This window comes from Nanorana parkeri, unplaced genomic scaffold (assembly GCF_000935625.1).
Source record: "Nanorana parkeri isolate BGI_ZX_2015 unplaced genomic scaffold, ASM93562v1 scaffold939, whole genome shotgun sequence".
Classification (NCBI taxonomy): domain Eukaryota; kingdom Metazoa; phylum Chordata; class Amphibia; order Anura; family Dicroglossidae; genus Nanorana; species Nanorana parkeri.
Genome location: NW_017307207.1, coordinates 57,354 through 74,837, shown reverse-complemented (window position 1 = coordinate 74,837; position 17,484 = coordinate 57,354). Strand labels below are relative to the sequence as shown.

Genomic DNA, 17,484 nt, shown 5'->3' with positions numbered 1-17,484 from the left:
CCCCCCATATGAATGAAATTGGACTAGTGTCTATTCCCCACAGAGATAGGGACACTAAGCAGGCAGAGCTATGTGTTTTCTAACTCTGGAAAACGCACCATCACAATGAAAGTATTTACAAACTCTGCATTGCATATGTGATGTTGCTTAGAAAAAATGTAGCATGTCCATGTTTGTTTCTTACAAGAAGCAGGCAAAATAGACTGTAGTGTTCCTTCCTGTGTAAAGAAAATGAGGATGGTATTAAATTAATTGCTATGAAAGATGATCTGTTCTCTTAATTACATATATGAAACATTCCTGATCCTCACGTGTAGCACTTGTATGGATTCCTAGAGGATTTTAACACAGCAGCAGGTGTAATCATGATCATGTAGCCCACTGAGCTATTTATAATGAGATGTTTCTAATGAGATGCAGTGGGTGTTGGATTTAATTGAAACCCCAGAGTTTTAAAGGAGAAGTAACAGCAAAAAAATACACAAGCTGTTTCCACCTCGCAAACAAAGCATTCTGTGCAAGTGATTGTTGGCATAGTTTGCAGAAAGTATTTTGGGGTTATCGTTGAAACTTATTGTGTAAGTACACAATTCTAAGATATCATTATCCATATGGAGTTATGATTTGGAACTTTTTTTTTCAAACAGGTTGCTAAAGCTTATACAGGGCCATATCTAATGCATTCTGATCTTGTATCACGCCACAAAATGTATTCTGTAACTTGCATTGTATATAGAACTAACATCAGTCTCTGCTACTTGGGAGATTATGATTCATGCTGATTCTGTAGCCTTGTACAGTCATATTGGGTAATTACACATTAAATGTTCCCTAAAGTCTGCTCAGTTGCACGCTACGGGTGGGGAGGCATTTGTAGGTCACTAACCAGGGTTGGGTGTCAAGCAGAGCTCTGTAAAGGTGCCCATACACCTTACAACTATCGCACGCCTTTTCATCCTGCGATGGTTGTAAGGTAATTAAAAGCTCTTGGACAGGCAGGTCATACTTGCGATCATCGAAAGCCTGCCCCCCCTGAGGGGAGGGCTTCCGATGACTGCAATGCTAAGCGGGCAGTGTGCGCTTGCGTACACCGGCCCGTGCGGCATTTGTTTCCCGAGAACGACACTAACCCGACAAAGATCGTACGATTCTCGGCGGGGTTCCAAGCCTGCTCGGGAGACAAAAGACGTGCGACCGTACAGTAGAAACGGTTGCACGCCTTCCATACACCTGCCGATTTTATCGTACGATATCACCCGCGATTATCATTCGATAATCGGCAGGTATATGGGCACCTTAATCTCAAGACTGGCTGGACAAAATACAAACCCACTCCCATATATGTTTGTTTGTTTTTTAAAGTGTAATCGGCTGTATGCCTTAAGGTGCCCATACACCTGCCGATTATCGTACGATAATAACGGGCGATTAAGGTCGCACGTCTTTCCCCCCCCCCTCAGCGGGGCAGGCTTTCGGAGATCGCAAGTACGATCTGCCTGTCCAAGATGGGCAGATCGTACGAGCTTTAAATTACCTTACAACCATCGCAGGTTGTAAGGTGAACCTTTTAGGTAGTAGAATCCAGTCTAAGGCTGGGCACACACCTTACAACCAACGCAAGACTTTTGTCTTGCGATGGTTGTAAGGTACTTAAAAAAACGTACGATCTGCCTATCTTGCAGATCGTACTTGCAATCGCAAGCCACGCCCCCTGAGGGGCGGGCTTCCGATGACCGCAATGCCGAACGGGCAGTGTGTGCTTGTGCACACCGGCCCGTACTGCTGTTATCGTACGGACATGCCACAAACCCGCCGAACATCGTACGATGCTCGGCTGGTTTTCGATCATGTCCGTAAGTTTAAAGTCGTGCGACCTTACAGTAGTAGAGGTCGCACGGCTTCCACACACCTTACGATCATCGTACAATCGCGGGATTTCCCGCGATTATCGTACGATAATCGTAAGGTGTGTGGGGACCCTAACTCATTACCTGACACCCCCCTCGGCTTCCTGATTTGGCCAGAAAGCCGGCTCTATTCTTCATCACCTGGTAACGTGGGAGCCTGGAGATGGCTTCCCGGCTAATCGGTAAGCCAGGGTGGCGAGTCATTACATGCTGCCCGGCTTCCTTAATGGCTCTTCCGGTATTGACAAAACAAATATCGGTACTAGATACCGAAAAACATATATCTGTGCATCCCTAATCCTTACCATTCTAATGCTTGGTCAAACAGTTCAGCCCCTGGACTTTGCATGCTTAAAAGCTGAAATCTAGGCAGATATTAAAGACATTAATGCAGCTCTGTGATCAGTAATGCATCCTTATGTGTATCACTGAATTTATATTTGTGTGTATATATTCTGAATGTTCAAATTCTTTTGGGGATAACAGGTAATAACAGCATGATACACAGTCCAACAATACTATGGGTTCCACTCGACTGACAGCAAGAGAACTTTGTGAGAATGATGACCTGGCAACCAGCTTGGTGCTTGATCCTTACCTGGGATTCCGAACACACAAAATGAACGTTGGGTGAGCTGCGTGCTATGTTTAATATATAAACCTTTTAGCTTCCTTTTGTGAACAGACCAGTTGCTTTTTTTTTTTCTTTAGAGTCTCCAGTATGTTCCAGCCTTGTGAGATTTTGTTCAAAAGAGCCAAGCAGTGTTCAGCAGCCAAGCTTGGATCAATGTCGAATCTCCATATTTCATTGAAACCAGTGGCACATGTATTTGTTTTTTCCTGCCCCTGCTAGAATGTCTTAGAGGGTTCAGAAGGTGCATCTGTTTTCTAAACGTAACATCAAATTTTTGACTTGAATGCCTAAATGAAAAAATTAAAGGTTGGTGGCCTTTAAGTGCCAGAAAACACTCGTACTCTTCCAAGGTTGACCTGTGCTATCACCTATTGTCTGCTCCTTCCTACTAACCATAACTCGTAAACTACCCCAAGACTTAAACGTAACTAGGGCAGAATCAACTAAATGATTTTATTGATGATCAATAGTTGTCAATTCTTATTCTAGATTAATTTGTGTGTATCCCCTGCTTTTCTCCTCGGCGCCGGAAGCCGGTGTTTCATCGGCTCTGTGTTCATCGGCCTCTGATTCCACGCTGCTCCCAGCAGAGATCGGAGCGGTCACAGACCCCTGCAGCCGGTGCCCAGCAGTGAGGCGAGCTCCCACAAACATTTATTATTTACAAACCTCACTACAAAGTTTGTAAATAATTGAGGACATAGTATTCAGATACAGTGTCCCCAATTGTGAATGAACAGAAAGTGCTCTAAATCTGTTTACTATCTCCTTAATTTATTAATGAACAGAAAACTTCTGTACTGAGTGCTTTTCTGTTCATTGCGTGCTGGGGCTGCAGAAAAAGAGATTGAGGACTGTGTCCTCCAAAAACAAAACATTAAAATAAAACCATTAAAAAGTTATAAAAAAAGTCCCCTAGAGGTGGGGTAAAGTCATTTTCGGTTTCGGCCTGACAAATTCTGCTGTGGGAGGTGCGTTTCCATTCTTTTCAACGCACCTACCACCTGCAGTGCGATCATCAGCCCTGGAACTTGCGGTACTATGCTATGCATTCCAGTGATTTAAAAAAAAAAAAAACTGCATGCAGTTTTATTCTGTAAATCAACTGTGTTTTTGTTTTTTACATTAAGGATGGTATTTGATATTTTTCTTTTTATCCAATTGATTTAATAAAAAAATAATCAGCCAGCTAATTGCTTACGAAAATAATTGCTAGTTGCAGCCCTAAACGTAACCCCTAAACTAAGCACAGAATTAAAAAAGAACTAAATTCTGTGCTATGTAATTCTGTTTACTATATAAAAAAAAGAGAATTGCATAAAATCTGTTCACCTAATGTCAAAATCAGGGTCTGGCAGTCCTAAGGCTGGGTTCACACCTGGGCGTTTTGTAGCGCGTTCCTACGCTCTGCAAAACGCTCAAACACAGAAATCCCATTATTTCCTATGGGCGTATTACAGGCCGTATGAACACGCTACAAAACGTCCTATGCCCAAAGAAGTACAGGAGCTTCTTTGGGGTGTTTTTGTCGCGCGTTTCCATTGGGATACAGCCACGTAGCCCTCGGAAACGCGTGTTTGTCGCGCGGTTTTAACTGTGAATCACGCGACACGAAACGCGGGTATTCGATACGCCTAGGTGTGAACCCAGCCTAAAAAGTAGATGGGTTTAAAAGGAAATGTTTAATACATGGTAACCCAAATGTCCAATGGGATCACCTGTTTGCAACATGTGACCGTTCCAGAAGAAAACAGGCAGGTCAGCTGTGAAGATATCTGAAGTGGAGGTATATCCGTAGAAGCACACCATATACAGTGTCCGGTACATCAAATGGCAAAACTAGGGAGGGGACACTATCACGGCAAAAAAAAAAATCTTTAATCTGATAGTTTGGTAGGGAAAAATATGTTCTTCAGAAACTTAATTTGGGCTCCAAGGTAACCAGATCGCAAGAGGAGAGGCAGGGGTGTCAACTGTCGATGTGCCTGCGGTCTGTCAATAGTTGTTTTCCCAGAAGTCCAGCGCTTCCCATTGTGGATCCTGCACAGTCATTGCCTCAGCTTGTTAGAACTTGCCTTATAGCTCTGTGGGAAATCTTCTATTTTACAGAGTTGCATAGTCAGGTTGAAAAAAGTCACAACTCCATTGCGTTCTACCTATAGAGATAAGAGAAGGGGGGAAAAAAAAAAGAAAAACATTAAACATTTAATTCCTTCACTACTTCCTGTACCGTTGGAAGAGTATTCGTGCTCCATCCACGCATCATGCATCGCCTGGCTGCTAGTAGACAGAGATGTATCCAGTCCCTACCCTTTTGCCCTGTTTGCATTGTTTCCATTCCCTGCGATGCACTAAAAACATATAGCAGGGGTTCAAAAGGGGGGGTCCACTTCGTAACCTGTAATGAAGGAGGCCAGTGCCTGCCAGAACTTGTATATTGCGTCACAGTTCCACAGGCAGTGTGCCAGTGATGGTCGTAGCACTCCACATTTCGGGCATCTAGATATCAAAGATTCTGAGGAAGTGTTCTGCGGTTTGAAATACGGGACGTATGCCCTGTGCATAATTTTGAATTGGGTCTCCCTCCAGACTTCGTTGATCACTATCTGTTTAATCTTGTTGTATCCTTGTAGTAATTTGTCAACCAAGTCGGGAGCCGGAAAATCTTTTTCCCAATTCTGTACATTTAGAGGTGTGCACATACAACACGTGGAGGCGGGGATACAGCTCTGAGACAGAGTAGTTATTATCTTTCAGCATTCTATCTAAGAATGAACCCCCAGAAAGCTCCTAGGGTTTTGCGAGATGCTCTGCCACGTTTTCGTGGCCTGCAGGAAGTGCAGGAAATGTGTGCTCGGAATTTTAAAGTCCTGAATCAGCTCCGAGAAGGTTACGGGTGTCATTGAAGGTCCTGTAAACAATTGAGCCCACATGTTCAATCCCTGCCGTTTCCAAATGTTAAACGCCAGATACTCCATACCTTGTGGGAAAATGGGATTACCCTGTATCGGGCAGTAAGCCGAGAGGTGAGGTGATAAGTTCAATCCTCTACGCTCCTCTCTCCAGGCCACCACCGTGTCACATCAATAGATTTCCCGCTGTATGCTTTGGTATGAGAGACAGTTTACAGTGCAGAATAGCCTTTATGTTCCATGGGTGCACCAAGGCTTCTTCCAGCGAGGTATTGGAGAATCTAGATTTACCAGACACCCAATCCAACGCATGGCGTACTAAGCATGCTATATTATACAAGCGAATATTGGGCAGGTTAGCTCCCCCCTCGCTCTTTGGGAGCCACAGCTTCTTGAGAGATATTCTAGGTCTTTTACCTTGCCATATAAATCTAAGCACCGCTGTGTTCAGGCGCTTAATATCTTTATGTTTTAGTAATAATGGGAGAGTCTGTAGTGGATACAGCAGCCTGGCGAAGCAGGTCTATAATTTTTATCGTAGGTGTATTTTAAATGATGGAGACAGAATATCAACCAAAAATCCAGAAAAAACACATGATACAAATGTTATAAATTGAGTTGCAGTTCAGTGAGTAAAATAAGTATTTGATCCCCAAGCAAAACATGACTTGGTACTTGGTGGAGAAACCCTTGTTGGCAAGTACAGAGGTAAGACGTTTCTTGTAGTTGGTTACGAGGTTTGCACACATCTTGGGAGGGATTTTGGTCCACTTTTCTTTACAGATCTTCTCTAAATCCTTAAGGTTTCTTGGCTGTCGCTTGGCAACTTGAAGTTTCAGCTCCCTCCATACATTTTCTATAGGATTAAGGTCTGGAGATGGCTAGGCCACTCCAAAACCTTAATGTGCTTCTTCTGGAGCCACTGCTTTGTTGCCTTGGTGGTATGTTTTGGTTCATTGTCCTGCTGAAATACCCATCCACGACCCTTCAGTGTTTTGGCTGAGGGAAGGAGGTTCTCAAAGATTTTACAATACATGGCCCCATCCATTGGCCCCTCAATGCGGTAAACTCGGCCTGTACCTTTTAGCACAGCCCCAAAGCATAATGTTTCCACCTCTGTGCTTGACTGTAGGGAGGGTGTTCTTAGGGTCAGCATTTTTCTTCCACCAAACATGGCGAGTCGAGTTAATGCCAAGGAGTTCAATTTTGGTCTCAACTGACTGCAGCCCTTTCTCCCAATCCGTCTGAATCATTTAGATGTTCATGGGCAAACATCAGACGGGCCTGTACATGTGCCTTCTTGAGGAGGGGGGACCTTGTGGGCGCTGCAGGATTGTGTTGCCAATGGTTTGTTTGGTGACCTGAGATCATTGACAAGCTCCTCCCATGTAGTTCTGGGCTGATCCCTCACTTTTCTCATGATCATCCTTACATTATGAGGCAAAATCTTGCATGGAGCTCCAGAGCGAGGGCGATTGATGGTTATTTTGCATTCCTTCCATTTGTGAATAATGACTCCAACATTCATTTCTTTGTAAGTGGGCAAACTTACAAAATCTGCAGGGGATCAAATAATTTCCTCACTCTACATACTGTACCATAAAATTGTCATGTAATAAGTTTATAAATGTGCTCCCTTTTACTGTTCCAGCAGTGTCATTATGCGGGTCAATGTCAGGATAGTTAAAATCTCCCATAAATACCACTGTCCCCGCCCTTGCTGCCCTTTTCTATTTGGTTAAGCAGCTGAGTCTCTATCTCTTTATTCTCACTGGGGGCCCTGTAACAAACTCCAACAATTACTTTTGCATTATGCATACCAGTATACAATTCCACCCATAACGCTTCAGCACCATAGACATGGAAAGTCCTCTTTTAACAATCACTTTTAGATCACTTCTCAAATAGAGACCAACCCCGCCACCTTTTTGTTTTACCCGGTCTCCCTGAAAGAGCATAGCCAGGAATATGAACAGCCCAATCATGAGAAAAACCAAGCCAAGATTCAGCAATACCAATCATATCATGGTTCTCGCCATGCACAAAAGCTTCCAATTCTCCCATTTTGCTGTGCAGACCTCTGGCATTGGCACAGAAACAATTCAAGCCATTTTTTACATTTTTCACTTGCAATAGTTGTATCTTTTGTTGTAGTACCATTAGTACTATCATCTCCAATGTTTGTTTGCAACATGGGAATCTCCTTATCCAATTGGATTTCCCTCCCCTGTTTGACGTATCTGGCACATTATATTCCATCTCTTCCCTCCCCCTCAATCCTAGTTTTCCCCTAGCACAGTAGCCCCCCTTCCATTTAAGGTGCAGACCATCTTTAGCATATAGGTTGTACCCAAATGAAAAGTCAGGCCAGTGCTTCGGAAACCCAAAGCCTTCCCTCTTACACCAGGTCTTCAGCCATGTGTTTAGCTCTCTAAGCTCCTGCTGTCTGTCCTGCGTTGTGCATGGCACAGGCAATATTCCAGAGAATATTACCTTGGAGGTTCTTCCCTTCAGCTTGCAATCTAGTTCTTTAATTGAATTGATTTTTAAAGGATCCTTCATCTTCCATGTATTGTCATTACATGACTTGGACCAAGACAGCTGGGTCATACCCAGCCCTTCCTAGTAATTTGTCCACCACATGCCGAGCCCTGGCACCAGGGAGACCGCAAACCATCCGGTTGAGGCATCCGGTTCTTTTCTGGGGTTCTTTTCCTCTAACTACAGTAACCCAGCTTCCTGTCTGATCATCCTCACTTACCCCTCCACCGTCCCAGATCAACCCCATTAACTGCCTGCTCGGTGAGCAACACACTCCTCTCGAGGTTGTCAAGTCTCCTCAGTGTTGCAATTCGCTCTTCCAGATCTCTAATATGAGCTTCCAGAAGTGCAACCTGCTCACATCTGTCACAGCTGTATTCACCCTGGAGCTGTGGCTCCATTTGTGTATAGATGTGGCACAGTGTGCACTGAACAAACCCTTCAATCTTCCTAACATACATCATCCTAGTTAGTGTTTAAGGAAATTAAAGATAGTACTTCAGGGGTGTGGAATTCCTATCGCCCGGGACAGGCAGTTTCGGGCGCCGGGTGAGTAGTTTTTTTTTCTACATTTAGCCCGGCTGCGGGCATGCAGCACGGCTAAATGTTGTGTGGGAGCCATTTTGTACAAGTCATTTTAAACGGCTGTACAGCCGTCCAAAATCACTTGTAACCTGCCTGTCTACATGTGGTCTTCGGGGTCCCCCGCTCTTGTGCGGGATCCATGATCACGGCAAATTAGATCAAAGAGCGCGGAGCAGGGCAGAGAATGCTTCTCTGCTCGGCTCCGTGTGAATAGTGACACAGGAATGCAGCCTTCCTTTCGCAGAACGAGCACAGTGCTGTGCTAGAACTTCTGTGTTGGAGGTGACAGGGTCAATAAAGAGAGCTTTTGGAGGTGACAGGCAATCGCACAAGGGCTTGTTACTCCTTGTGTGATAGCAATAAAGTCAAGTGGGAAAAAAAATAAAATGCATATCTATTAAATGTAAATACATAAAAATGGGAAAAATGGGGCCACGTGGCAACCGCACACGTCAGCAGAAGTCTGTCCCCACCCCAAAGGGTAAATTCACTTTCCCAAGTAATTTGGGAAAATGGAATTACCTGCACATATCTGGTCCCCTCTCCCTCCCTGCTATACTTAGTCCTTCCTGTCCGCCAGTACAGGTGTACTATCTGTACCTGTGCCATGTATTCTGAATTTCGCTCGCAAATTTCAAGCACTCGTTAGTCAGCGCAGTCACCTGACTGCACTGACCAATGAGAAGCTCTTCTTGGCACTGCTAAATAAAGTTTGGGTTAGATTTTTTTTTTCTATCCGGACAAGTAGATTTCCATAAGGGACAAGTAGATCGGGCCCCCGCTTTAGTCCTTGGACAAGTAGTTTTTTTTTTAATTTCCACACTCCTGTACTTGCAGTTCAAACTCCAATTTTGTAACGCCACTAAGCTCACAGGCACTTTGTTCCCAAGCCCTGTGTGAGCAAGTGAGTGGCGCACTAGCTTATAATATACCTATTTAATGAGAGACACCTGGGATCAATGAACCCCTCCCCCTAACCAGAGAGCTGAAAACCAAAAAGAACTAAAAAAGATTGTTTTCGCCTTTATGCAAAGACCTAAAGCTTCTTTTTTTGTGATGTGAACAATCTATTTTACTTTGTCTTGCAATCCCCAAAAAATTCTGATAGAGATTTGTGAACAACAAAGAAAACCATAATTACCATATACATTAAAGGTTTTACCGTCCCGCCTACGATCTCAAATAACACTAAAGAATTGCACATCTGTAATTTTACTTTTCAGTCTGTTTAGGTCAAAGCAACACTTTGTGCAGCCTTTTTCAATTCATACTATATTCTATGATTCCACACATGGGCTTTTTCATTGGATTTGAATATTAGTGACTGGCTTTATTCATCCCTGTAGTAATGTGCCATCAGCTGCTTTACAAACAACTCAAATTCCACTCAAATTTATTAAAGTTCTGTAGTGTGTGGTGTTGTGTTTTTTTTACTAACCAGTTTCATTCTCCTTGTTGCATTTCATGGCTACTGAAGGCTAAAGAGAACAAGAATTGTGCTAAATGGTTTAAGGAAAGTGGAAGGAAAAGTTGACAGTGTCATAAGCCAAGAATCTTGCCCAGTTAAAAATAAATATTCCTCCAGGTAAATAAGGAATTTTTCAGGTTCTGGTAATGTTTAGGCACTAAATCCAGGTGAGAGGAAATGGCTAAATTAGGGTTACATTAAGTTATTATATGTTCTACATGTTTAATGTATCTCTGTTTTTATGTTCTAGTCCACTGCCCTCTATAAGGCGACGGCATCACTTGAGAGAGGCGCTACACACATTCCGCAGGAAGAGAGACCTGGAGGCAGCATTCCGTGCTTTTATAACAGGAGCTAATCATTACCTCAAAAATCAAATACCACAGCAGGAAGCCACACTAAAGGCACATGTAAGTAGACTGTTATTTATTTATTTATTTTTATTCATGTTTAATTTGTATTTTCTTCGGTTGCAGTATGATTGGGTATAACCAGGCATGTTGAACCTGGTAATGACTAAGTGGTGTAAATCTGTGTCTTGCCATGCAGTACATTCTATGTTCTCCATTTTAGCAGGTTTACAGAACATGTACATGCATGTGCTTCCGTGGAAACATGTGCCTACTTCTGTCCAAGATTGCACATTGATGTGCAATGGGTACTTTAAAGTTTTCCAATTAAGGTCACAGTACAGGTGTTGGGAACTGGACCCATGGACTCTCAACCAAACAGATGGGTAGGGACATTCTTTTAAAAGGGCAAGATCTCCTGTGCTGAATTTTTAAAAGGAGGGATTAATATCACTTTAATGACCCCTGGTCAAAAGGGTTAACTTTCTGTAGGTGGAGTCCCCATTGAAATGTTTCCCTTGCATCCTGTTCAGTTTCTCGCCTATATAGTTAGTGTGTACCCACACTTTGATTTTAAAATTGATAAGAGCCAATTTCTGATTAAAAAAAATGTCTTTAGGGACTGTCTGTCTTATTCACTTGTATAAAAATAAAACCAAAATTATTGTATATATTTTGGGGGGGGGTGCTATTGCCATTGCCATTGCCACATTTACTACAATGTCAAAGGGTTTTTCATATTTTAAATGAGCACATCTTTAAAATTACTCTTGCTATTCACATCCAGATATTCCGGTACCTGCGGATGTTCCTGCCAGAAAGTGGATTCACGATCCTGCCTTGCAATCGGTACTCTCTGGAAACCAATGGAGCCAAAGTAGTTGCTACAAAACCTTGGTGAGTAGGTAAAAAGGCTTATAATAGTAACAAGTGAAAGTGTGCCCTTTGTTTAGAAGGAAGCGTTTAGAAAATGCTGTTAATGTTCTGTCCCAAACTAATCATATGTGGTGATCAATATATTGCATGATGATTCTGTTAACAATGTGTCCAATTTATTAACTCTCAACTGCTTTAAATCATATTTAAGATTTCTAACATGCCAACTCAAATTTAATAAGGTGGAAGTTATGGAAAACACATATTGCTTGCTATTTTGGGAAGCCCCCTCCTATATTTTCATAGGAGCAGTGCAGATCAAAATATTAAGGTCCCCTTCATACTATGCCATTCCATTGTGGTTTTGTTTACAAGTTAGTGTGTGTTGCATTAGACCGCCATTTCATCATGAGTGGGCTGTCAATGCATTGCAATGGTAAAAAAAGTCCCACATTTACATTGTGATGTGCTGCAGTGTGAATCTGTTGGCATCTACTGTACTTGTGAAAATTGGGTTGCAATTCTAAAAAAATGGCACCCCAATGCATTACACAGTGCCTTGTGTTTTTGTTGGGCCAATAACTTAAGCCTAATGGGTTCCCTCTCCATGCCAACTAAACCCCTTTTGCACTTAGCTTGGATCCGTGGGCATTGTGCTCCAGAAGCCTATACCACATTAGTTGGTGCTCGTTCAAAGACTGCTCCCTATAGGTTTACAAGTGAGAAGCTTTTGTGTTTTGGGTCTATAAAGAGCCCAGTACTTCTGCCACTCTGCACCATGACAGCTCCCTGTCACCCAGCATCCCAACCCCTGCCACTGAATACCAACAACCCAAACATTGCACCTTTTTACCGGCTAGCAACTCTGCCAATGCAAATTTCATCACAACTCTCTCTGTTCCTGCTCTCCCTTAGCAGTAATCTGCAGGGTGGATGAGAGGCTAAGTCGGTCATGTCTGGCTCCCCCACTACTTCCTCCTCTCTCTATCAACATAACCTCCTCAGTGCAGTCTGTAGACTTTGTGCACATTGTGTATGTTCCTAGAGGAAGGGGGAAGAGGTGCACACGTCCAGGCTGAGAGGAAGAGGAGACCCCCATTTCTATGGAACCCTTCCAATGCAGCAGCCATTTCCCAGAAGTCCCAACATCCAAATGTCTTATTTCTCTTGCTTTCAAGGTAACATATATTCACTTCGGTCCTTTTTAACTGCTGTGGGTTATTTTTCAGGGCAAAGAATGACAAAATTGCTCTGCTTGTGGGCTGCATAGCTGAGTTAACTAAAGCTGATGAGAGCCTCCTTCACTTTGGTGAGAATGACTTCAGTGTTATGTACTCCACCAGGAAGAGGTGTGCACAGCTTTGGCTGGGGCCGGCTGCTTTTATTAATCATGGTAAACAATCCTGCTTTTAAGTTTGGTTTTTTTGTACATATTTTTTCTTAATGTTATAGTCAAATGTGTTCAGTATTTGTAGACCAGTGAGTGCTTCTGTTGGGTTAAATTATATGACTAGAGCAGAAATGCAAAATTTTGTGTAAACTCTGCCATCCGAGTAATAGGATTTCTGGCAGCAATAAGTAAGGCACATTAGATAATAGTGTCCTAGGCTTGTAGCTAAAAGCGATGTACTAAAACCTTCTAAACTAAGCTTCTGCAGGTTGGCAGCTTGACTTTTGACTGCCCCCCTCCATCCCCCAGTCAATTGAAAAATTTGACGGTGTCTCACCAGTCAGTCATAAATTTTATGCGCATCGATCAGCGCTGTAAAACGCCCAGGTGTGAACCCGGCCTTAATGGCTCTAAAATTATTGCTCTCACTCCGACGTTTGCGGAGATATGTAAGATGTGCGGCGCAATAGTCTTCGCACGTAGGCGCACCCGATGCATATCTGTGTGTATGTGGGGGGCAGGGACTTAAAATGTTAAAAGAAAACATTTTTTTATGCTTTATTTTTTGATTCTTTAATTTTTTTTATTACCTTTTTTTTTTTTTGTACACAACTTTATTGCTATTGCATGGGGGGCTAAGAAACCCCCTATGGGATACCCAATTTACATGACAGGTCCTCTTTATGGAGACATCAAGGGTCTCCAAGACCCCTAATGTCACCTAGGGACCCCCAGAGAAGCTAATGAAGCAGAGATCGGCTTCATCAGCTTCTCTAGCTGGAGAGTGACACTGAATGCAGGAAGTAATGTAATATACATCACTTCCTGCATTCGGGGACTGAGAGGAGATCAGAGGGAGTTTGTATACTGAACTCCCTTTTGATCTCCTGTCACAGAGCCGTGCCGGTCTCGGCCGCATCGGGCACAGCGGAACTCGTGACCGGCAGTGACAGCTGCTGATACAAGCGATCGAGTGTCTCTAGAGACGCCCGATCGCTTGACTGTAAAGCTCCCGGCCGTCCGTGTAATTACAACGGCCGGCCGGGAAGCTGCTCGCTGGGCTCCACCGTCCTCTCATCACAGACAAGTAGACAAGTGGATTTTTCAAGCCCTGCCCATATTGGCCTCTTAGTGTGCAGGGGATAGCAGTTAATGAAGTGAAATCCATAATCAGGTGGAGTCAGACAACAGTAATAAAGTAACTGCAGAAGTAGCTTTTCTGGCTAAGAAATACAAGTAATGGCAGGCATTTTGTGGTGTTTGCATTTAGGTAGGACTTTACTCTCCAAAGTTTTTAAATGAAATGCATTTTTTTATTTCATAAACCTATTGCTGAGTTCACCAGTCCATGGTAACCAGTCATGTCTTGGCAGAGCAGTCAGGCAAATGAACAATAAGGCTGTTTATTGCTTTGGTTATTAACATAGTGTCTACAGACAAATAGTAGCTTGTGACTGTGTTACATAGAGTTGGATGGTAACCAATTATTTATAGAGACAGTAGATAATATGCAAATGAAGATGGATACTGTGTGTGTTTAGGCATGTCATTTTATTTATTTGTGTTTATAATTCTAGTTTTTAATTTGCTTGTATTCTTTCTTTCTTTCTTTCTTTCTTCCATATTTTTGTGGACATAAGACTGTCGGCCCAACTGCAAGGTAAATTTACATAACTTGAAGTCGATGGAGTCTTGTGTTTTTTGAATTAATGCAGATAAAGGAAGAATACATAGGCTGCTATAATGACTTGCTTGCTATAGTGCTGAGCCTCTAGCATATATTTCCCCAATCATCTTCCAGCTTCAGGTTGCTGTCCTGGAAGATTCCTAGAAATACCGTTACCGGTAAGTCTAACGGAACATTTATATATTTTTTTACTGGTGTCTTCAGAAGAGTGGATATGTCCTCCAGCTCTGTTTTTTTTTTTTTCTGTTCCTTTTTGGAAGATTTTCCTATTACCGTAACAGTTGGTCTTCTACAGCTGGTAGATTCAAGCTGGTTATTGACATTCATAGAAGTCTTTCCCAAGGAGCACATCATTTAGGACTCCACTATCCAGGTCCAGGCGGTATGTCTGGAGATTCCTTATGGAGTTATTGGGCCAAAGCTGAAATGTTTCCTGTCCGTCTCTGTACTGTGAGTACCTAGCGGGCCTCACTGGATTGAGGTTTCCTCAGTTTTATACTGAAGCTACATATATCGTGTTTGGTACAGAATCCTCTGAAGCTGATGGGTCATTTTGTGTGGGGAGTTATTTCTTTTTTTCTATACTTGTTTTTGGACTTGTAAGTCTGCCAGTTGGAATACAGGGAAATTTACTTTTTATCAACCTTCTCCCCCCGCCCCCAACTCTCTTATCCTTATTGATACAGCAGCCTTACATTTGGAGGAAGCCGACATGCTCCCCAATAACCAATCCCCAACCTTCCTGTGTTGCATTAGAGGTGGAGTTATCTCACACGTGCTTCTACTACTTCCTAGTTCTCTCCTGCAGTTTCAGATGCCTATCCATTAAGGCAAAGGTTGGGCTAGGATGATTTTTTTTGCAGACAGTAGTTAGTGTCACTTGCCTGTGTCTTTACGGAGTCGGCGCTGGCTGAGATAGTAAATCCTCTGTGCCAAATCTAAAACTGTGCAACAACTGACTTTCCACCCACCTTCAGCAGTGAGAGGGCAGAAAGCTGGGCAAGCTACTCAAGTGGCCTTCTGGCGCTGCAAGTTGATGCCAAGCAATGTGCCCTGTGCCCAGACCAGCATGAGCTTACAGCCCATCATGTCCACTTCTCCAGAGCTGTGCTCTGTGATCAGCCATTCTTCCTCTTCCACTACTGGCAAGTACAGGTTTGCCAAACTACTGTAGACTGCTTCTGCCACCAGTACCAGCAGCAGAGGGAAAGGAATTGTTTAGAAGTGCCACTACAGCTACCCCCCCACAGTCTCCGCTAGCATTTTCCTGGGCAGCATGGACTGCCGTTAATGTGCAGCCAATGCACGTAGATTACAATGACTAAATATCTTAACCCTGAGAGGGAATGGCTGCACTCTGCTACAGAAACTGTACAATGGGCTTTCCTCTTTTTCCATACTGAGCCATGCTCAGGTGTTTTGCTAGTGTTCCCAAATACCTTGTAAAGTGTGTGTGTGTTCTCTCTGCAGAGGCATCTGATCTCATCTCAGCACCCAGGTGTTTTTGCTAGTGTTGTCAATTACCTTGTAAACAGGACGTGTGTGTGTGTGTGCGTTCTGCAGAGGCATCTGATGTCATCTCACCACCCACCCGTTATCTTGGGTTATATCTGGTCAGGAGTGCAAAGGGATTTACTTGAATTATATATCCCTCCTTTCACTCCAGGTGGCAAGTGCCATTGGATTTCAAATAGTTAAGTTACCACCCAGTATTAAAGGTGTAGTGTACTTAACATCACCTTAAGGCTGTCCAGGTTGAAACACATCGGAATACTGTTTTATGTTGAGCTGTAGGTCTTCTCATCAATACATTATAAATTAGTTGTGCAGGACTATAGCTATAATCGCACTGTTTCAGGGATGTGCTTACAATACAATTATTACAAAAAACATTTCATTTATAAAAGATGGGAAAAGTCCTTTTCGGTTTCGGCCTGACAAATTCTGGTATGGGAGGTGCATTGCAGTGCCATGCATTTCAATACCACCCCAAACACGCCGTATTGCCGTGTGTTCCAGTGCAGTGTAATTGAAAAAAATTGTGCATATGGTTTTATTCTGAAGTAAACGTTGTAAAATTGCATTTGTGTATTTCGTTTTAAATTTAAGGACTGTATTTCAAATTTTTTTTTTTTTTTTTTATCCGATCGAAAAAAATCAAACCACTAATCGATTATGAAAATAATCAGTTGCAGCCCTACCACAAAATATTAGCAGATCTCATTTAGACCCCGTTCACATTGAGCGATTTATCGCGCAGTAATTCCCGCGATATCGCAGCAAATTACCGCGCGATATTGCTCTCCAATGCAATCCAATGGGGCAAAGGGTCCTGCTGTCGCGGGTCGTGTGTCGCTACAGCAGGACCCTTTTTGGAGTGGATTTAGCCGCGATTCAAGCTTGCTCAATGCAAGCTTGAACGTGACATCGCGTGGCAAATCTCCCGATGTTGCGCAATATGCAAATTGCGCTACTTGCATATCGCGCAGTGGGAACGGGGCCTTAAGCCCTCCTGGGGTCTTCTGAATCAAATTTGGTTTACGTTCCATATACAAAGGGGGCATTGGATTGAGATGTTGGATCTCCTTTCTGAATGTCTTTTATTTGCATCCAGAAGTTCTGCATGGAATACACCATAGCTGTCATTGCCTCCCTTCTCTGGGCAGACTTGGCACATCTACATTTTGCTGTGTGGCCACACAATTAACAGTTAGTGGACCTGCCCTTTACCCTTTATGCACCTAGAGGGTTCACCAAGGTGGGCAGGGAACGTAGTTATCTGAAAACTCATCTCCTGATCAGCATTCTGGGATTTTGGGTGATTTGGCTACTTTTACAGCGTTGGACTAGATTCAGTCAGACAACATTACATTGGCATACATCAACCATCAGGGAAAAATCCAAATGTTATCTGCGGCTAGACGGATCATTTGGATCCTGCTCTTGGCAGAACTTAACCCCTTCGTGACTGACGACGTACAGTGTACGTCGCCAGCATCGGGGCTGTTTAAACAGACTCCCGGTGACTTTTGCCGCCGGGACTCTGTTTAAACTTGTAGAGCCGACTGTCGGCTTTACAACAGAAGCGATCCTGGCGACTTACCTGTCGCCAGATCGCTTCTGCGTCCCCCCCC

General features: G+C 43.3%; 1 protein-coding gene across 1 annotated transcript in view; it reads left to right on the top strand.

Moving 5' to 3' along the window:
- LOC108795144 (histone-lysine N-methyltransferase KMT5C-like) overlaps positions 1-17,484 on the top strand; it is a 35,665-nt gene that overhangs the window by 6,424 nt on the left and 11,757 nt on the right. Inside the window, exons 2-6 of the mRNA XM_018566337.1 lie at positions 2,394-2,537; positions 10,298-10,457; positions 11,185-11,294; positions 12,503-12,666; positions 14,304-14,323. Coding sequence (XP_018421839.1) covers positions 2,428-2,537; positions 10,298-10,457; positions 11,185-11,294; positions 12,503-12,666; positions 14,304-14,323 — 564 coding nt within the window. The 5' untranslated portion in view covers positions 2,394-2,427. The remainder of the gene's footprint in view (positions 1-2,393; positions 2,538-10,297; positions 10,458-11,184; positions 11,295-12,502; positions 12,667-14,303; positions 14,324-17,484) is intronic.